Genomic DNA, 14,445 nt, shown 5'->3' on the forward strand with positions numbered 1-14,445 from the left:
TGTTTTCGTCGGTAACCACCTCTTTCGGTCGTCCACTGCGTTCACCGTCCTCCGTGCTCATTTCACCACGCTTGAATTTTGCATACCAATCAATTATTGTTGATTTCCCTGGGGCAGAGTCCGGAAACTCATTATCAAGCCAAGTTTTTGCTTCCACCGTGTTTTTCCCTTCAGAAAAAAGTATTTTATCAAAACACGAAATTCCTTTTTTTTCAATTTTTTTCACAAAACAAAAGTTGCTTCACAAAAGACGCTATGTCTCACAAACTAATTGACTTACAGACGTCAAATTTTGACACGAATCATTTGAAGGTTGGTACTATATAAAAATAATATGCATTTAATACTAGCGACGCCATCTATGTGTCAGACCGGGGACTTTTCAGCCAACCTGTTATTACATATTTGAGCCAGAAGAATTACGAACAAATAAATTGTTAAACCTAAAAAATAAATGAATAAAACATTTATCAATGAGTTATTTCGAATGACTTCAAATATTTCGCTAAAAAAAAAATCCTTGAAAAAACCCTAATACAAAATTATAACATGCTTCCCCCAATGGGTTAATTCGATTTTCCCTCCGTCATCATTCTTAAACATTTAACTCAAACAAAAGATGCAGATACGCACACCCATTTCAACTCTTTCTTCTCTGGGGTGTTTGTTTACATTTTTTAGCCTGGTCGGCGGTGATAATAAGTCTTTTTGCCCATATTCATGGGTGCAGACCAAGAAAGCTGCAACAGCAATGTCAACCGAAACAGCACCCAAGGAAAGAAAAGAAGCAGCGTAGAAAATAAAAGAAAAAAAAATTGGAGAGAAAAAAGCATTTCTTGTATTATGAACATGGTTAAAATGCTGAACCCATTCACATTTCGAGTCATTTGTAAAGTGAAGCAGACGCGTGAAAGTTGTCCATCACCAAAGTCTTGTCTTAGACCAATCTAGTAACTTGTTGTTCGCATAGCCTTAATGTAAAAGAAACCAGAATTTATTTAGTACCAAAAACCGCGAGTTGATTTTCGAAGACAACAAATCACAAGAAGAAATTAATTTTTATGAAAATCATAAGAAAAAAATTAAAATTCATAAAAGAGCCCCTTCCATATACTAAACAATAATCATCGAATTTGACCATAAGAATTTAATAGCCAACTAGATAGTAAATCTAAAGCATATGTGTGTCGTGACCTAATTTAAGAAATGAAATTTGAAGAAAAAAAAAAAAACAATTTAACAGTCATTGTTTGAGGGCCACTTTAGCTAAAGTGAAATTACTTTAAAGGAAGAGCCAACCAATAACAACGTGAAACATAATATTTACATATTCAATCAATTAAAGACTTTCGCTGTAATTTTTGAACTGGTGTTTTTTTTTTTTTCTTTCTTTTTTGTTTGAATATTTTTTTTTGTGATTTGTTTTCTTAAAGAAAGACGAGAGGTGTTAAAAGCCGTTTGAAGAAACCACAAAGAGTTACCCTCTTTGCATAAGAAAACCACAAAAGAAAGATTTGTTTTGAAATCGAATTCGAAGAATTACAAAACCGACAAACTTTTACTTTCATTTCTCTCAGTGTGGTGAATAAACATATTTGGAAAAAATGTTCAAAATAGTGTTAATTGTTCTTACGTCAGTGATATGCTGTTCAACGGTACGAGCTCAGCAACGTAAGTTTCGCATTTATAATACGCTAATTTCAAAAAGTTGTGCTTTATGATAGCCGGATATGCAATAGAAATAAAATATAGAATTAACTCATAAATATGTTCCGTTATCTGAAATTCCAAATGTTGTTGTATGCAAACGGAAAGTTCTAATATTAAAATCTGTCTTCATTTAGTACACACAAAGAACAACTACTTTCCTCCTAAACGAAATTCCCCATTCTTACAAAGGATTTTCTTTAGGTGAAAGTAAAACCGAATTTATGACGCATTGAGGCATTGCAATGATTTCTTGTAAGATTTTTTGTTTGTTCTTGAAATTTTTTTTAGCTTGAAAAGAAAACTTCATTTACCTAAAATTTCGTTTCTTAGAAATAAAATTCTTCTTTCCCATTGGGCCAATCGTGCTCAATACTGAGCAGTTTTTTCACTTTGAAAGTACACGGATGGAAGAGTTTTCTTTTCCGAGGAACGAAGTTTAAGACTAGCAAAGTTTTCTTTTGACGCTAAAGAATTTTCTTGAAAGGCAAATAAAAAGAATTTGAGATAATCGTTGAATCGTATATCACAAATTTTGGTTTGTTTGGTTTAAGAGAAAATACTTTATAAGAAAGCAGTTTTTCTTTTGTCTAAAATTTCAAAATCTAACATACAGACTTAAAATTTAAGTCGCCTAATGCACTAGGGTGGAACACAATGTTAGTAAAAAAATATGGGAGACATTTAAATCTGAAGCAATTTTAAGGAAACTTTGCAAAAGTTTATTTATGATTTATCGCTCAATATATATGTATTAGAAGTTTAGGAAAATTAGAGACATTTTTACAACTTTTCGACTAAGCAGTGGCGAATTTACAAGGAAAATGTTGGTATTTTGACCATTTTTGTCGAAATCAGAAAAACATATGTATGGGAGCTATATCTAAATCTGAACCGATTTCAACCAAATTGGGCACGCATAGCCACAATGCTAATTCTACTCCCTGTGCAAAATTTCAACTAAATCGGAGCAAAAAATGGGCTCTGTGGTCATATGAGTGTAAATCGGGCGAAAGCTATATATGGGAGCTATATATAAATCTGAACCGATTTCAATCAAATTTGGCACGCATAGCTACAATGGTAAATCTACTCTCTGTGCAAAATTTCAACCAAATTGGGCCAAAACTCTGGCTATTAGAACCATATTAGTCCATATCGGGCGAAAGATATATATGGGAGCTATATCTAAATCTGAACCGATTTCAACCAAATTTGGCACGCATAGCTACAATGCTAAATTTACTCCCTGTGCAAAATTTCAACCAAATTGGGCCAAAACTCTGGCTTTTAGGACCATATTAGTCCATATCGGGCGAAAGATATATATGGGAGCTATATCTAAATCTGAACCGATTTCAATCAAATTTTGCACACTTGACTATACTACTAATTGTACTCCTAGTGCAAACTTTCAACCAAATTCGGACAAAAATCTGGCTTCTGGGGCCGTATAAGTCCATATCGGGCGAAAGATATATATGGGAGCTATATTTAAATCTGAACCGATTTCAATCAAATTTTGCACACTTGACTATACGACTAAGTGTTATGTTTGTACAAAATTTCAAGCAAATCGGTATAAAACTCTGGCTGCTGGGTCCATATTAGTGCATATCGGGCGAAAGATATATATGGGAGCTATATCTAAATCTGAACCGATTTCTTCCAAAATCAATAGGGTTCTATTCCGACCCAAATTAGGAACATGTGCCAAATTTGAAGGCGATTGGACTTAAATTGCGACCTAGACTTTGATCACAAAAATGTGTTCACAGACAGACGGACGGACGGACGGACAGACGGACATGGCTATATCAACTCAGGGACCCACCCTGAGCATTATTGCCAAGGACACCATGTGTCTATCTCGCCTCCTTCTGGGTGTTACAAACATATGCACTAAATTATAATACCCTGTTCCACAGTGTGGCGCAGGGGATTAAAAATATGGGTAATATAAAGCTAGAGCATTTTTAATGCAATTGTACGTAATAACATTTACGATTTATCGGGCGATACATACGTGTTCGAGATATAGGACAATTTGAGTAATATTTACAATTTATGGTGCAGTGGTGATTTTACAAGGTTATTATTTTTGGTTAGATCTCTCAAAGATATGTGGTCAATTGTGGATTGTGATACATTATTTGGACTAGTCGGGTGATATTTCCACAAGTCGTAGCTTTATTTAAAACTCGACCGTTTTGTGGAAAGTCTGGTATTACAGTGTGCAGTATATGACTACGATATGGGTAAATCATCACAGTATTTTGTGTAAAATGTGGATATTTTGGCCATATTTGTATAAACCAGAAGAACAAATATATGAAGGCTTTATCTAAATCTGGACCAATTAGATCAAATAGCATATTACATATCTTCTCTGTGGAAATAATCGAGTCAATTGAAGGAAACTCCCATTGAAAATGGGTCTAAAATATGAAACAAAACTCTGGCGTACATATACAAAATTTCAAGCAAATCAGGGCAAAACTCTAGCTTTTAAGGACATATAAGTGCAAATCGAACGAAAGATATATATGGGAGCTATATCTAAATCTGAACCGATTTCAATCAAATTTTGCACAATTAACGATACTACTAGGTTAGGTTAGGTGGCAGCCCGATGTATCAGGCTCACTTAGACTATTCAGTCCATTGTGATACCACATTGGTGAACTTCTCTCTTATCACTGAGTGCTGCCCGATTCCATGTTAAGCTCAGTGAAAAGGGACCTCCTTTTTATAGCCGAGTCCGAACGGCGTTCCACATTGCAGTGAAACCACTTAGAGAAGCTTTCAAAACCTCAGAAATGTCACCAGCATTACTGAGGTGGGATAATCCACCGCTGAAAAACTTTTTGGTGTTCGGTCGAAGCAGGAATCGAACCCACGACCTTGTGTATGCAAGGCGAGCTTGCTAACCATTGCACCACGGTGCAATGACGTTGAGGCATAATGGAGGTTCTAATGGGACGAATTATCTCATCCTTTAGCTCTTGAATTGTTGCTGGCTTATCGACGTACACCTTTTCTTTCAAATAACCCCAAAGAAAAAAGTCCAACGGTGTTAAATCACATGATCTTGACATCGCCATTACGTGAGATAACACGGCCATTGAATTTGTTGCGCAAAAGAGCCATTTTTTCTTTAGCAAGTGACACCGTCCTGCTGAAACCACATATCGTCCACATCCATATCTTCCAATTCGGGCCATAAAAAGTTCGTTATCATCTCACGATAGCGAACACCATTCACAGTAACTGCCTGATCGGCCTCATTTTGGAAAAAATACGGCCCGATGATGCCGCCAGCCCATAAACCGCACCAAACAGTCATTCTTTGTGGGTGCATTGGTTTTTCGACAATAACTCTTGGATTCTCATTCGCCAAATGCGGCAATTCTGTTTATGGACGAATCTACTGAGGAGAAAATGTGCCTCATCACTGAAGATGATTTTCTTCGAAAATTGATCATCCACTGTTGCCATTTCTTAGAACCATTTAACACGTTGTTGGATTGTGTACCTCTCCATGGTTCAAATTGAGTAAGTCTGAAATAGAGAAATGTCAAAAAAAAATTCGGAAAAAACTTGGCGTTTAGATGTGGTTCACATTCAACATCGGCCCTTACAATTTAACCACCCTTTATATGGCAGCTATATCTAAATCTGAACCGATTTTTTTTCAAAATCAATAGCGATTGTCTTTGAGCCAAAATAAAACTCTGTGCCAAATTTGAGGACGATCGGACTTAAACTGCGAGCTGTACTTTGCACACAAAATTACATATACAGACAGACAGACATCGCTAAATCGACTTAGAATTTAATTCTAAGACGATCTGTATACCAAACGATGCGCCTCAGACTTTTCCTTCTTGGCGTTACATTCAAATGCACAATTGATCCAATTAATTTTTTAATTGAAATGTCTTCAATCACAAAAATGATAGTATCAATCACAGTTGAGAATCAAAAAATACTTGATTACAAAATTAATTGATTTCATTAGCAAATTTCAATTAATTTTTTAATTGATTCAATTAAATTTTTAATTGATGTCGATTGCAAAATTCAATTAATTTTTTAATTAAAAACGAAACTATTTTTAATCGCTATACTATATTTCAATCATTTGCTATAACTATTTTTAATCCTTGTTAGTTGGATTCAAAAATTTATAGTTTCAATAAAATTTTTAATTAAGAATTTAAAAAAAATATATATCCATAATTTTTTTTTAACTGTCTTAGTCTTCCGAGTTTGATGAAAAAGTTAATTGTATCAATTAATGAAAATTTAAAAATTTTAATCATTGACTTAATTAACTTAATTTTTTAATTGAAAAAGTTGTTAACATCAATCAACGTTTCAATTGGGAATATTTTGGTAATATTTTTTCCTATGTTGTTAGGTTAAAATTTCGTTTGGAATCAAATTACTTTTCTCTGTGTGTAGATTCGATAAAATGTGAATTCCCAATAAAATGGAGCCAATGTTGCATTCTGCGTGTTTTGAATACTCAATGTCACAATTGAGACAAATTTCATAAAAATCGTATTTAAATGCTAAAAACATTTTATGCAAATGATCTGTTATTTTCAACTAACAGAGATCGATTGGCTGTATTGAACGCTGTTACCTTTTCTTCTCTTCATGATGGACAATCGATGATTCAACAAATAACGGGCACGAATTAAGACATGCTATTGCATTTTTTTGACAGTTCCCTATCCCCTTGCTATGTGAAAACAAAATATTGGTGGAGAAAATTTCAAGCGGTTATTAACCTATAAGACGCATGCGCAAATTGTTTGGTTTGTGGTAGAGGGGTTTTATATTGCAACTTTTGTCGATTAAATCGTGAATGTATTTGAAGCGAAACAAAATAAAATTAAGAAGAAGTTTTGTTTTGAAGAAATTTCAATGTTATGCATTTTAAACAACAAAAGACAAACTATAAAAATCACATAAGAGTTTTTTATTCAAACTTGAACAAAATTTAATTCAAATATAAAATGCAGAGGCCAATAAACAGTTGAGAAAATATAAAATATTCCATTCATTTTTTTTTTTTTGTTTTGATAATAAATTTTAATTTCTTTTATATGACCTTTAATTCTCTCGAATCTCTTTGTTTTACAGCCTATTACCTCCAACAATGTCCCCGTGATGAACAGTATATTAATGAATGTTTACGTGACAGTGGCAACAAATTGGTACATTATCTGAGGCAAGGTATTCCAGATTTAGAAATTTATGAGGTTTGTAATTACATTCTCAAAAAATTCCTACAATTAAGTATGGCTAATGTATATATGACTTTTTCTCTGTCTTTTATGGTCCTTCTTTACAGATTGAGCCTGTTGATATCGATGAAATTGGCATTGCCTTGGGTTCTGGCCCTGATGGTTATAGGGCTTTGTTCCGTAATATTCAAGCCTTTGGAGTTAGCAATTTAACGGTGACAAATGTTAGGTAAGTACATATGACAAAAGAAAGGTGTATTTATTAGAGTCATTTGACTCCCGAATTTAATTCAAAAACAAGTATATACGGCCAGGCCGAATCTGCGTAGAAACTTCTACTAAAGACGGTCATCCACAATTAAATTACTTGGGTTGCGGCCGATGGCAAGGAATCTTACAACTTCTTAACATCATCTTCTAAATTGTAAGTTGATCCATGCGGGATATATATAGTAGATAAAAGAAAGGTCGTTTAAATAAGTATATATTCAGTTCTTGACCGGTATGACCGGTATCTTGATATAGGGAAAAAATAATTACGAACCGATATGAACTTTTGTGCGGTAATTATAGAGCCAGAATTGAAATATGGGGGTCGCTTCATATGGGGGCTATATACAATTATGAATACGAGTCTACCAACAGATTTTTTAATGTTCGGTAGATTGATAGGATTCTTGATGTTTGGAAGATTTTGCAAAATATTCCTCTCCAACTATGAAATGCTTCATAAATTTTCTAAAGAAATAAAATTGTGACAAAACTTTGTATAGAAATAAAATTTTGACAAAATTTTCTAAAGAAATAAAATTTTGACAAAATTTTCTATAGAAATATAAAATTTTTGGGGGCTATATATAATATTGATCGATAAGGACCAATTTTGGCAATGTTGTTACCGGCAATACACTAGCGAAATATACCACATTTCAACCGGATCGGATGAATTTTGTTCCTTCAAGAGGCTCCGGAGGTCAACTCTGGGGATCGGTTTATATAAGGGCTATATATAATTATGGTCCGATATGGATCATTTCTGCCATGGTTGTTAGAGACTATATGCCAACACCATGTTCCAAATTTCAGCCGGATCGGATGAAATTTGCTTCTCTTAGAGGCTCCGCAAGCCAAATCTGGGGATCGGTTTATATGGGGTCTATATATAATTATGGACCGATGTGGACAAATTTTTGCATGGTTGTTAGAGATCATATACTAGCACCATGTACCAAATTTTAGCCAGATGGGATGAAATATGCTTCTCTTAGAGGCTCCTCAAGCCAAATCTGGGGATCGGTTTATATGGGGTCTATATATAATTATGGACCGATGTCGACCAATTTTTCAGCCAGATCGGATAAAATTTGCTTCTCTTAGAGGCTCCGCAAACCAAATCTGGGGATCGGTTTATATGGGGGCTATATATAATTATGGACCGATGTCAACCAATTTTTTCATGGCTGTTAGAGACAACATACCAACGTCATGCACCACATTTCAGTCAGATCAGATGAAATTTGCTTCTCTTAGAGGCTCCGCAAAACAAATCTGGGGATCGGTTTATATGGGGCTATATATAATTATGGACTGATGTGGACCAATTTTTGCATGGTTGTTAGAGATTATTTTCTAACACCATGTACCAAATTTCAGCCAGATCGGATAAAATTTGCTTCTCTTACAGGCTCCACAAGCCAAATCTGGAGATCGGTTTATATGGGGGCTACATATAATATACCAAATTTCAGCCAGATCGGATGAAATTTGCTTCTCTTAGAATCAAATTTCATCATCATGCATCGATGTGAACCAACTTTTGCATGGTTGTTGGAGACCATATACTAACACCATGTACCAAATTTCAGCCAGATGGGATGAAATATGCCTCTCTTAGAGGCTCCGCAAGCCAAATCTGGGGATCGGTTTATATGGGGGCTATATATAATTATGGACCGATGTCGACCAATTTTTGCATGGTAGTTAGAGATTATATACTAACACCATGTACCAAATTTCAGCCAGATCGAATGAAATTTGCTTCTCTTACAGGCTCCGCAAGCCAAATCTGGAGATCGGTTTATATGGGGGCTATATATAATTATGGAACGATGTGAACCAACTTTTGCGTGGTTTTTGGAGACCATTTACTAACACCATGTACCAAATTTCAGCCAGATCGGATGAAATTCGCTTCTCTTAGAGGATCCGCACGCCAAATCTGAGGGTCCGTTTATATGGGGCCTATACGTAAAAGTGGACCGATATGGCCCATTTGCAATACCATCCGACCTACATCAAAAACAACTACTTGTGCCAAGTTTCAAGTCGATAGCGTTCGGAAGTTAGCGTGATTTCAACAGACGGACGGACGGACATGCTTAGATCGACTCAGAATTTCACCACGACCACAATATATATACTTTAGGGGTCTTAGAGCAATATTTCGATGTGTTACAAACGGAATGACAAAGCTAATATACCCCCATCCTATGGTGGAGGATATAACAAATGTCAAAAACAAACCAAAGCAAATGAACACCTAATGGATTTAATATATGATACACTGAAAAAAGTCCGTCGTTAAACTGGAACGAAATTTTGATCGAGAGATATTTTTCGTAAACATAAAATTTCTTCTAGGCTCAAAAAATCATATCTCTACATTGACATATTCCACCAAATTCACCACCATAGACGATTCTGACGATTTATCGATTTTCTATCAATGACCTTGGCGACGCTAGCCAAATTGTTGCATGTCAACTTTATGCCACATGCAAAACTAAATGTTGTTATGTCGAACTCACACATTTGGTCATGTAGTTGTTACTTGAATTTGGAATTTGTTACCGACACCTTACCATAGAATGCCAAGATGAAAAAAAAATCAAACATGCTTCTAAGTAGGTCTAGTTGATTTTATCTTGACCATTTCGCACGTCACGTTGTGGTCCAATAAGTGAAGGCTATTCTTTCATTCTAGCATGCGACTTTATAATCGGATCAGGCGAATCAAATTGCAATACTAGGGTGCTCCGATAAGACTTACAGCCAATTTCTCATATCCTAAACGAACGCTTTCGTTCGTCTGAGATGCCCAAAAGATCTGAATTTATAAAGGAAAATCAGCTGTGAACCCAAATAGAGGAAGCCACCGTGGTGCAAAGGTAAGCATGCCCGCCTTGCATACAAAAAATCGTGGGTTCGATTCCTGCTTCGACCGAACACCAAAAAGTTTTTCATCGGTGGATCATCCCACCTCAGTAATGTTGGTGATATTTTTGAGGGTTTCAAAGCTTCTCTAAGTGGTTTCACTGCAATGTGAAACGCCGTTAGAACTCGGCTATAAAAAGGAGGTCCCTTAACATGAAATCGTGCAGCACTCAGTGATAAGATTGAAGTTCACCAATTTGGTATCACAAGTCTAAGTCTAAGTAAGCCTGATACATCGGGCTGCCACCTAACCTAACCTAACAGGTTGGCTGATAAGTCCCCGGTCTAACAAAGAAAAACACATTTTTTGTGAAAATTCGTTTTTATTATTCAACATAGTTCCCTTCAAGAGCGATACAACGATTTTTATTATTCAACATAGTTCCCTTCAAGAGCGATACAATGATTATAACGACCTTCCAATTTTTTGATACCATTTTGGTAGTACTTCTTCGGTTTTGCTCAAAATAGGCCTCAGTTTCGGCGATCACCTCTTCATTGCAGCCAAATTTTTCCCTGCGAGCATCCTTTTGAAGTCTAAGAACAAGAAAAAGTCGCTGGGGGCCAGATCTGGAGAATACGGTGGGTGAGGAGGCAATTCGAAGCCCAATTCATGAATTTTTGCCATCGTTCTCAATGACTTGTGGCACGGTGCGTTGTCTTGGGGGAACAACACTTTTTTCTTTTTCATATGGGGCCGTTTTGCCTCGATTTCGACCTTCAAACGCTCCAATAACGCCATATAATAGTCACTGTGTGGATTTTTTTTGATGTTTTCGTCGGTAACCACCTCTTTCGGGCGTCCACTGCGTTCACCGTCATCCGTGTTCATTTCACCACGCTTGAATTTTCCATACGAATCAATTATTGTTTTATTTCCCTGGGGCAGAGTCCGGAATCTCAATATCAAGCCAAGTTTTTACTTCCACCGTATTTTTTTCCTTCAGAAAACAGTATTTTATCAAAACACGAAATTCCTTTTTTTCCATTTTTTTCACAATAACAAAAGTTGCTTCCCAAAAGACGCTCTATCTCACAAACTAATTGAATTACAGACGTCAAATTTTGACACGAATCATTTGAAGGTTGGTACTATATAAAAATAATATGCATTTAATACTAGCGACGCCATATATGTGTCAGACAGGGGACTTATCAGCCAACCTGTTAAAACCCAAATAGAATTTTGTCCATTTAGTCAATTTTGGCTAATCTCAGATGTCGATTGGTACATTTAAAAAAAATCGAACCTGAATTAGCAAATTTTGACTAAACGTTGATTATTCGATTAAATAGAGGTTTATTAGTCAATGTTCGACTTTCGTTCGTAAATATTCTTTTATTAATAGAAAATATCCTCTGTGATAGAATTTGGTAAATTTATGATATCATCCACTATATGTATAGAAAAGTCACTTTTTCAAAATTTAGAAATTTGACTTTTATATCCTTTTCCTCAAGTTCTCCACATGGATTTCGTAAAACAATTTCTACCTTTATTCCGCATATCCAACTATTGATGAATGATATGACCAACACGTTCCTTTGATATCTTTAAGGCCTCTGCTATCTCGATCAACTTCATTTTACGGTCATTCAAAATCATTTTGTAGATTTTTTTGATGTTTTCGTCGGTAACCACCTCTTTCGGGCGTCCACTGCGTTCACCGTCCTCCGTGCTTATTTCACCACGCTTGAATTTTGCATACCAATCAATTATTGTTGATTTCCCTGGGGCAGAGTCCGGAAACACATTATCAAGCCAAGGTTTTGCTTCCACCGTGTTTTTCCCTTCAGAAAACAGTATTTTATCAAAACACGAAATTCCTTCTTTTCCATAACAAAAGTTGCTTCACAAAAGACGCTCTATCTCACAAACTAATTGACTTACAGACGTCAAATTTTGACACGAATCATTTGAAAATAATATGCATTTAATACTAGCGACGCCTTCTATGTCTCAGACCGGGGACTTATCAGCCAACCTGTTAAAACCCAATAGAATTTTGTCCATTTAGTCAATTTTGGCTAATCTCAAAAGTCGATTGGTACATTTAAAAAAAATCGAACCTGAATTAGCAAATGTTGACTAAATGTTGATTATTCGATTAAATAGAGGTTTATTAGTCAATTTTCGACTTTTGTATCCCTATACTCAACATCGAAAATATTCTTTTATAAATAGAAAATATCCTCTATGATAGAATTTGGTAAATTTATAATATCGTATAATATCGTGTATAGAAAAGTCACATTTTCAAAACTTAGAAATTTCACTTTTATATCCTTTTCCTCAAGTTCAAAAATTAATTTTTCCATGGATTTCGTAAAACAATTTCTACCTTTATTGAGATTGTAAAATCGAATTTATTACACCCTATTGCGTAAATGTTTGATATTCTACGAATAATACCGGAAAGTTGGCTGTCTACCATATGCAGGCATATTACGAAATTGATCTGCGAAAAAATATTTATATATATTAAACATTCCTATAATACTACATTTCAATTACTCTGAACTTGTTTTATATTTGATTGTCTAAACTAAAATTAAATAAATACTCGTTATTTTTCATTTCATTGATTGCAGATCGGATTTGGAGTCGTTGCAATTTCAAATGACCTGTGAGATACCACGCATCAAGGTTAGAGCACAATATCGTTCAAGCGGTGTTTTAATTTTGGTCAAAGCATCTGGTGCCGGTGAATACTGGGGCGAATATGGTAAGTTTATGTACATATATGATATGGTGTGGCAATAGTTGGATGCAGCGGAATTGAAAAACCAGTTACGATTTTCCAACCATTATGTGTTTATGGCTCTGTTTAGTTTCTGTTTTAGTTTCTCTCGTAGATATGTAAGACTCATGCCATTTTTCATTCATTTAATTATAGAGGGTGTTAAAGCGAAAATCTATTTCAAGGCCGTGCCCCATGAGGGACAAGATGGACGCACATATTTGACAACTGAACAAGTGAAAATGGATTTCAATGTCAAGGACATACAAATGGGAGTTGATAATATAGCCAATGGCAATTCGGTTATCCGTAAGTAGTTTTTCACAAATCAAACCATATTGAGTCTAATTTTGTTCTTCCCCCCACAGAGGCCGCTTTGAATTTGTTCATCAATTCCAATGCTCAAGAGTTGTTGAAGGAAATGAAACCAGCTTTGCGTACCAAATTAACATTAGTCATTCGCAATTTTATGGATCGTTTATTTACTAAGATTCCTTTGGACCAATGGATTAATTTGAATTAATATGGGAGAGATGAGTCAATGGTGTTCATAAATAAGGGGACATTTGGATCTTATCTCAACTCGCTCAATTAGTTCAATAGATCGTCGTGCATCTTTTGTCTTAGCTATAAGAATTAAGCTTTAGTATTTATCATAGTTCTTGTCAAGCGATTGATAATAATAATTATAATAATTATTATCATTCAAAGCACATGAAATAAAAACTCTCAGTTCGTGTGTGTATTTCCCCCATTGCTGTTAAGTAATTTATCTATTTAATAATAAATTATATTAACATATTTATTAGTTATATGTAAGTAATAATAAAACGCTTATTAGATAAGCGTGTCGTCAATAAATAACAGATAAAATATGAAATTTATCAGTCTTATTGGTCTTGGGAAGTCTATACCATATATGAGATAAAGAGACGTTGAAAAATCGAAATCATGGGTAGCATATGATCATAACTATGTCGACCTTCAACACCAGTTTTCTGTCCAATACAGTACCGATGTAAATGAAGTAACCACCAAAGGAAATTTAAATACTACCTAAGAATATGGGTTTAACTTTGAGGAACCAACACCTATGAAGAACAGTGCGGTTCCTCCGTTTATTTCCAGACCATTTTCCTTCGAACATTTCCCAGTCATGCGAAAGGATCCGCGTGATAGACTGACAAACTCCTAAGCCCTTTCTAATAGCACTCTTCTCTTATTCCTTATCCTTAATGAAATCCTCAATCTTTCTGAATCGGGATCGATATCCAGTCTCCCAATGGACTAAGGTCCACTTTTTTATACCCTCCACCATAGGATGGGGGGTATAGTAACTTTGTCATTCCGTTTGTAACACATCGAAATATTGCTCTAAGACCCCATACAGTATATATATTCTGGGTCGTGGTGAAATTCTGAGTCGATCTAAGCATGTCCGTCCGTCCGTCCGTACGTCTGTTGAAATTACGCTAACTTCCGAACGAAACAAGCTATCGACTTGAAACTTGGCACAAGTAGTTGTT

General features: G+C 35.3%; 1 protein-coding gene across 4 annotated transcripts; it reads left to right on the top strand.

The window, feature by feature from the left end:
• Positions 1 to 831: 831 nt before the first annotated feature.
• Positions 832 to 13,799, top strand: Jhbp2 (Juvenile hormone binding protein 2). Of its 4 annotated transcripts, none has more exons than XM_075290163.1 (7): positions 832 to 977; positions 1,434 to 1,671; positions 6,862 to 6,980; positions 7,073 to 7,194; positions 12,771 to 12,904; positions 13,076 to 13,228; positions 13,288 to 13,799. In XM_075290163.1, the coding sequence occupies exons 2-7, from the start codon at positions 1,605 to 1,607 to the stop codon at positions 13,440 to 13,442; spliced, it is 750 nt and encodes a 249-aa protein (XP_075146278.1). In that variant the 5' UTR covers positions 832 to 977; positions 1,434 to 1,604; the 3' UTR covers positions 13,443 to 13,799. The 4 variants fall into 4 exon arrangements, with proteins under 4 accessions (XP_075146278.1, XP_075146281.1, XP_075146279.1 ...); XM_075290166.1 differs by having other exon boundaries at positions 873 to 977; positions 1,578 to 1,671; XM_075290164.1 differs by having other exon boundaries at positions 878 to 977; positions 1,438 to 1,671.
• Positions 13,800 to 14,445: the final 646 nt, after the last annotated feature.

The sequence above is a fragment of the Haematobia irritans genome, chromosome 1, assembly GCF_050003625.1.
Source record: "Haematobia irritans isolate KBUSLIRL chromosome 1, ASM5000362v1, whole genome shotgun sequence".
In the NCBI taxonomy this organism is placed as follows: domain Eukaryota; kingdom Metazoa; phylum Arthropoda; class Insecta; order Diptera; family Muscidae; genus Haematobia; species Haematobia irritans.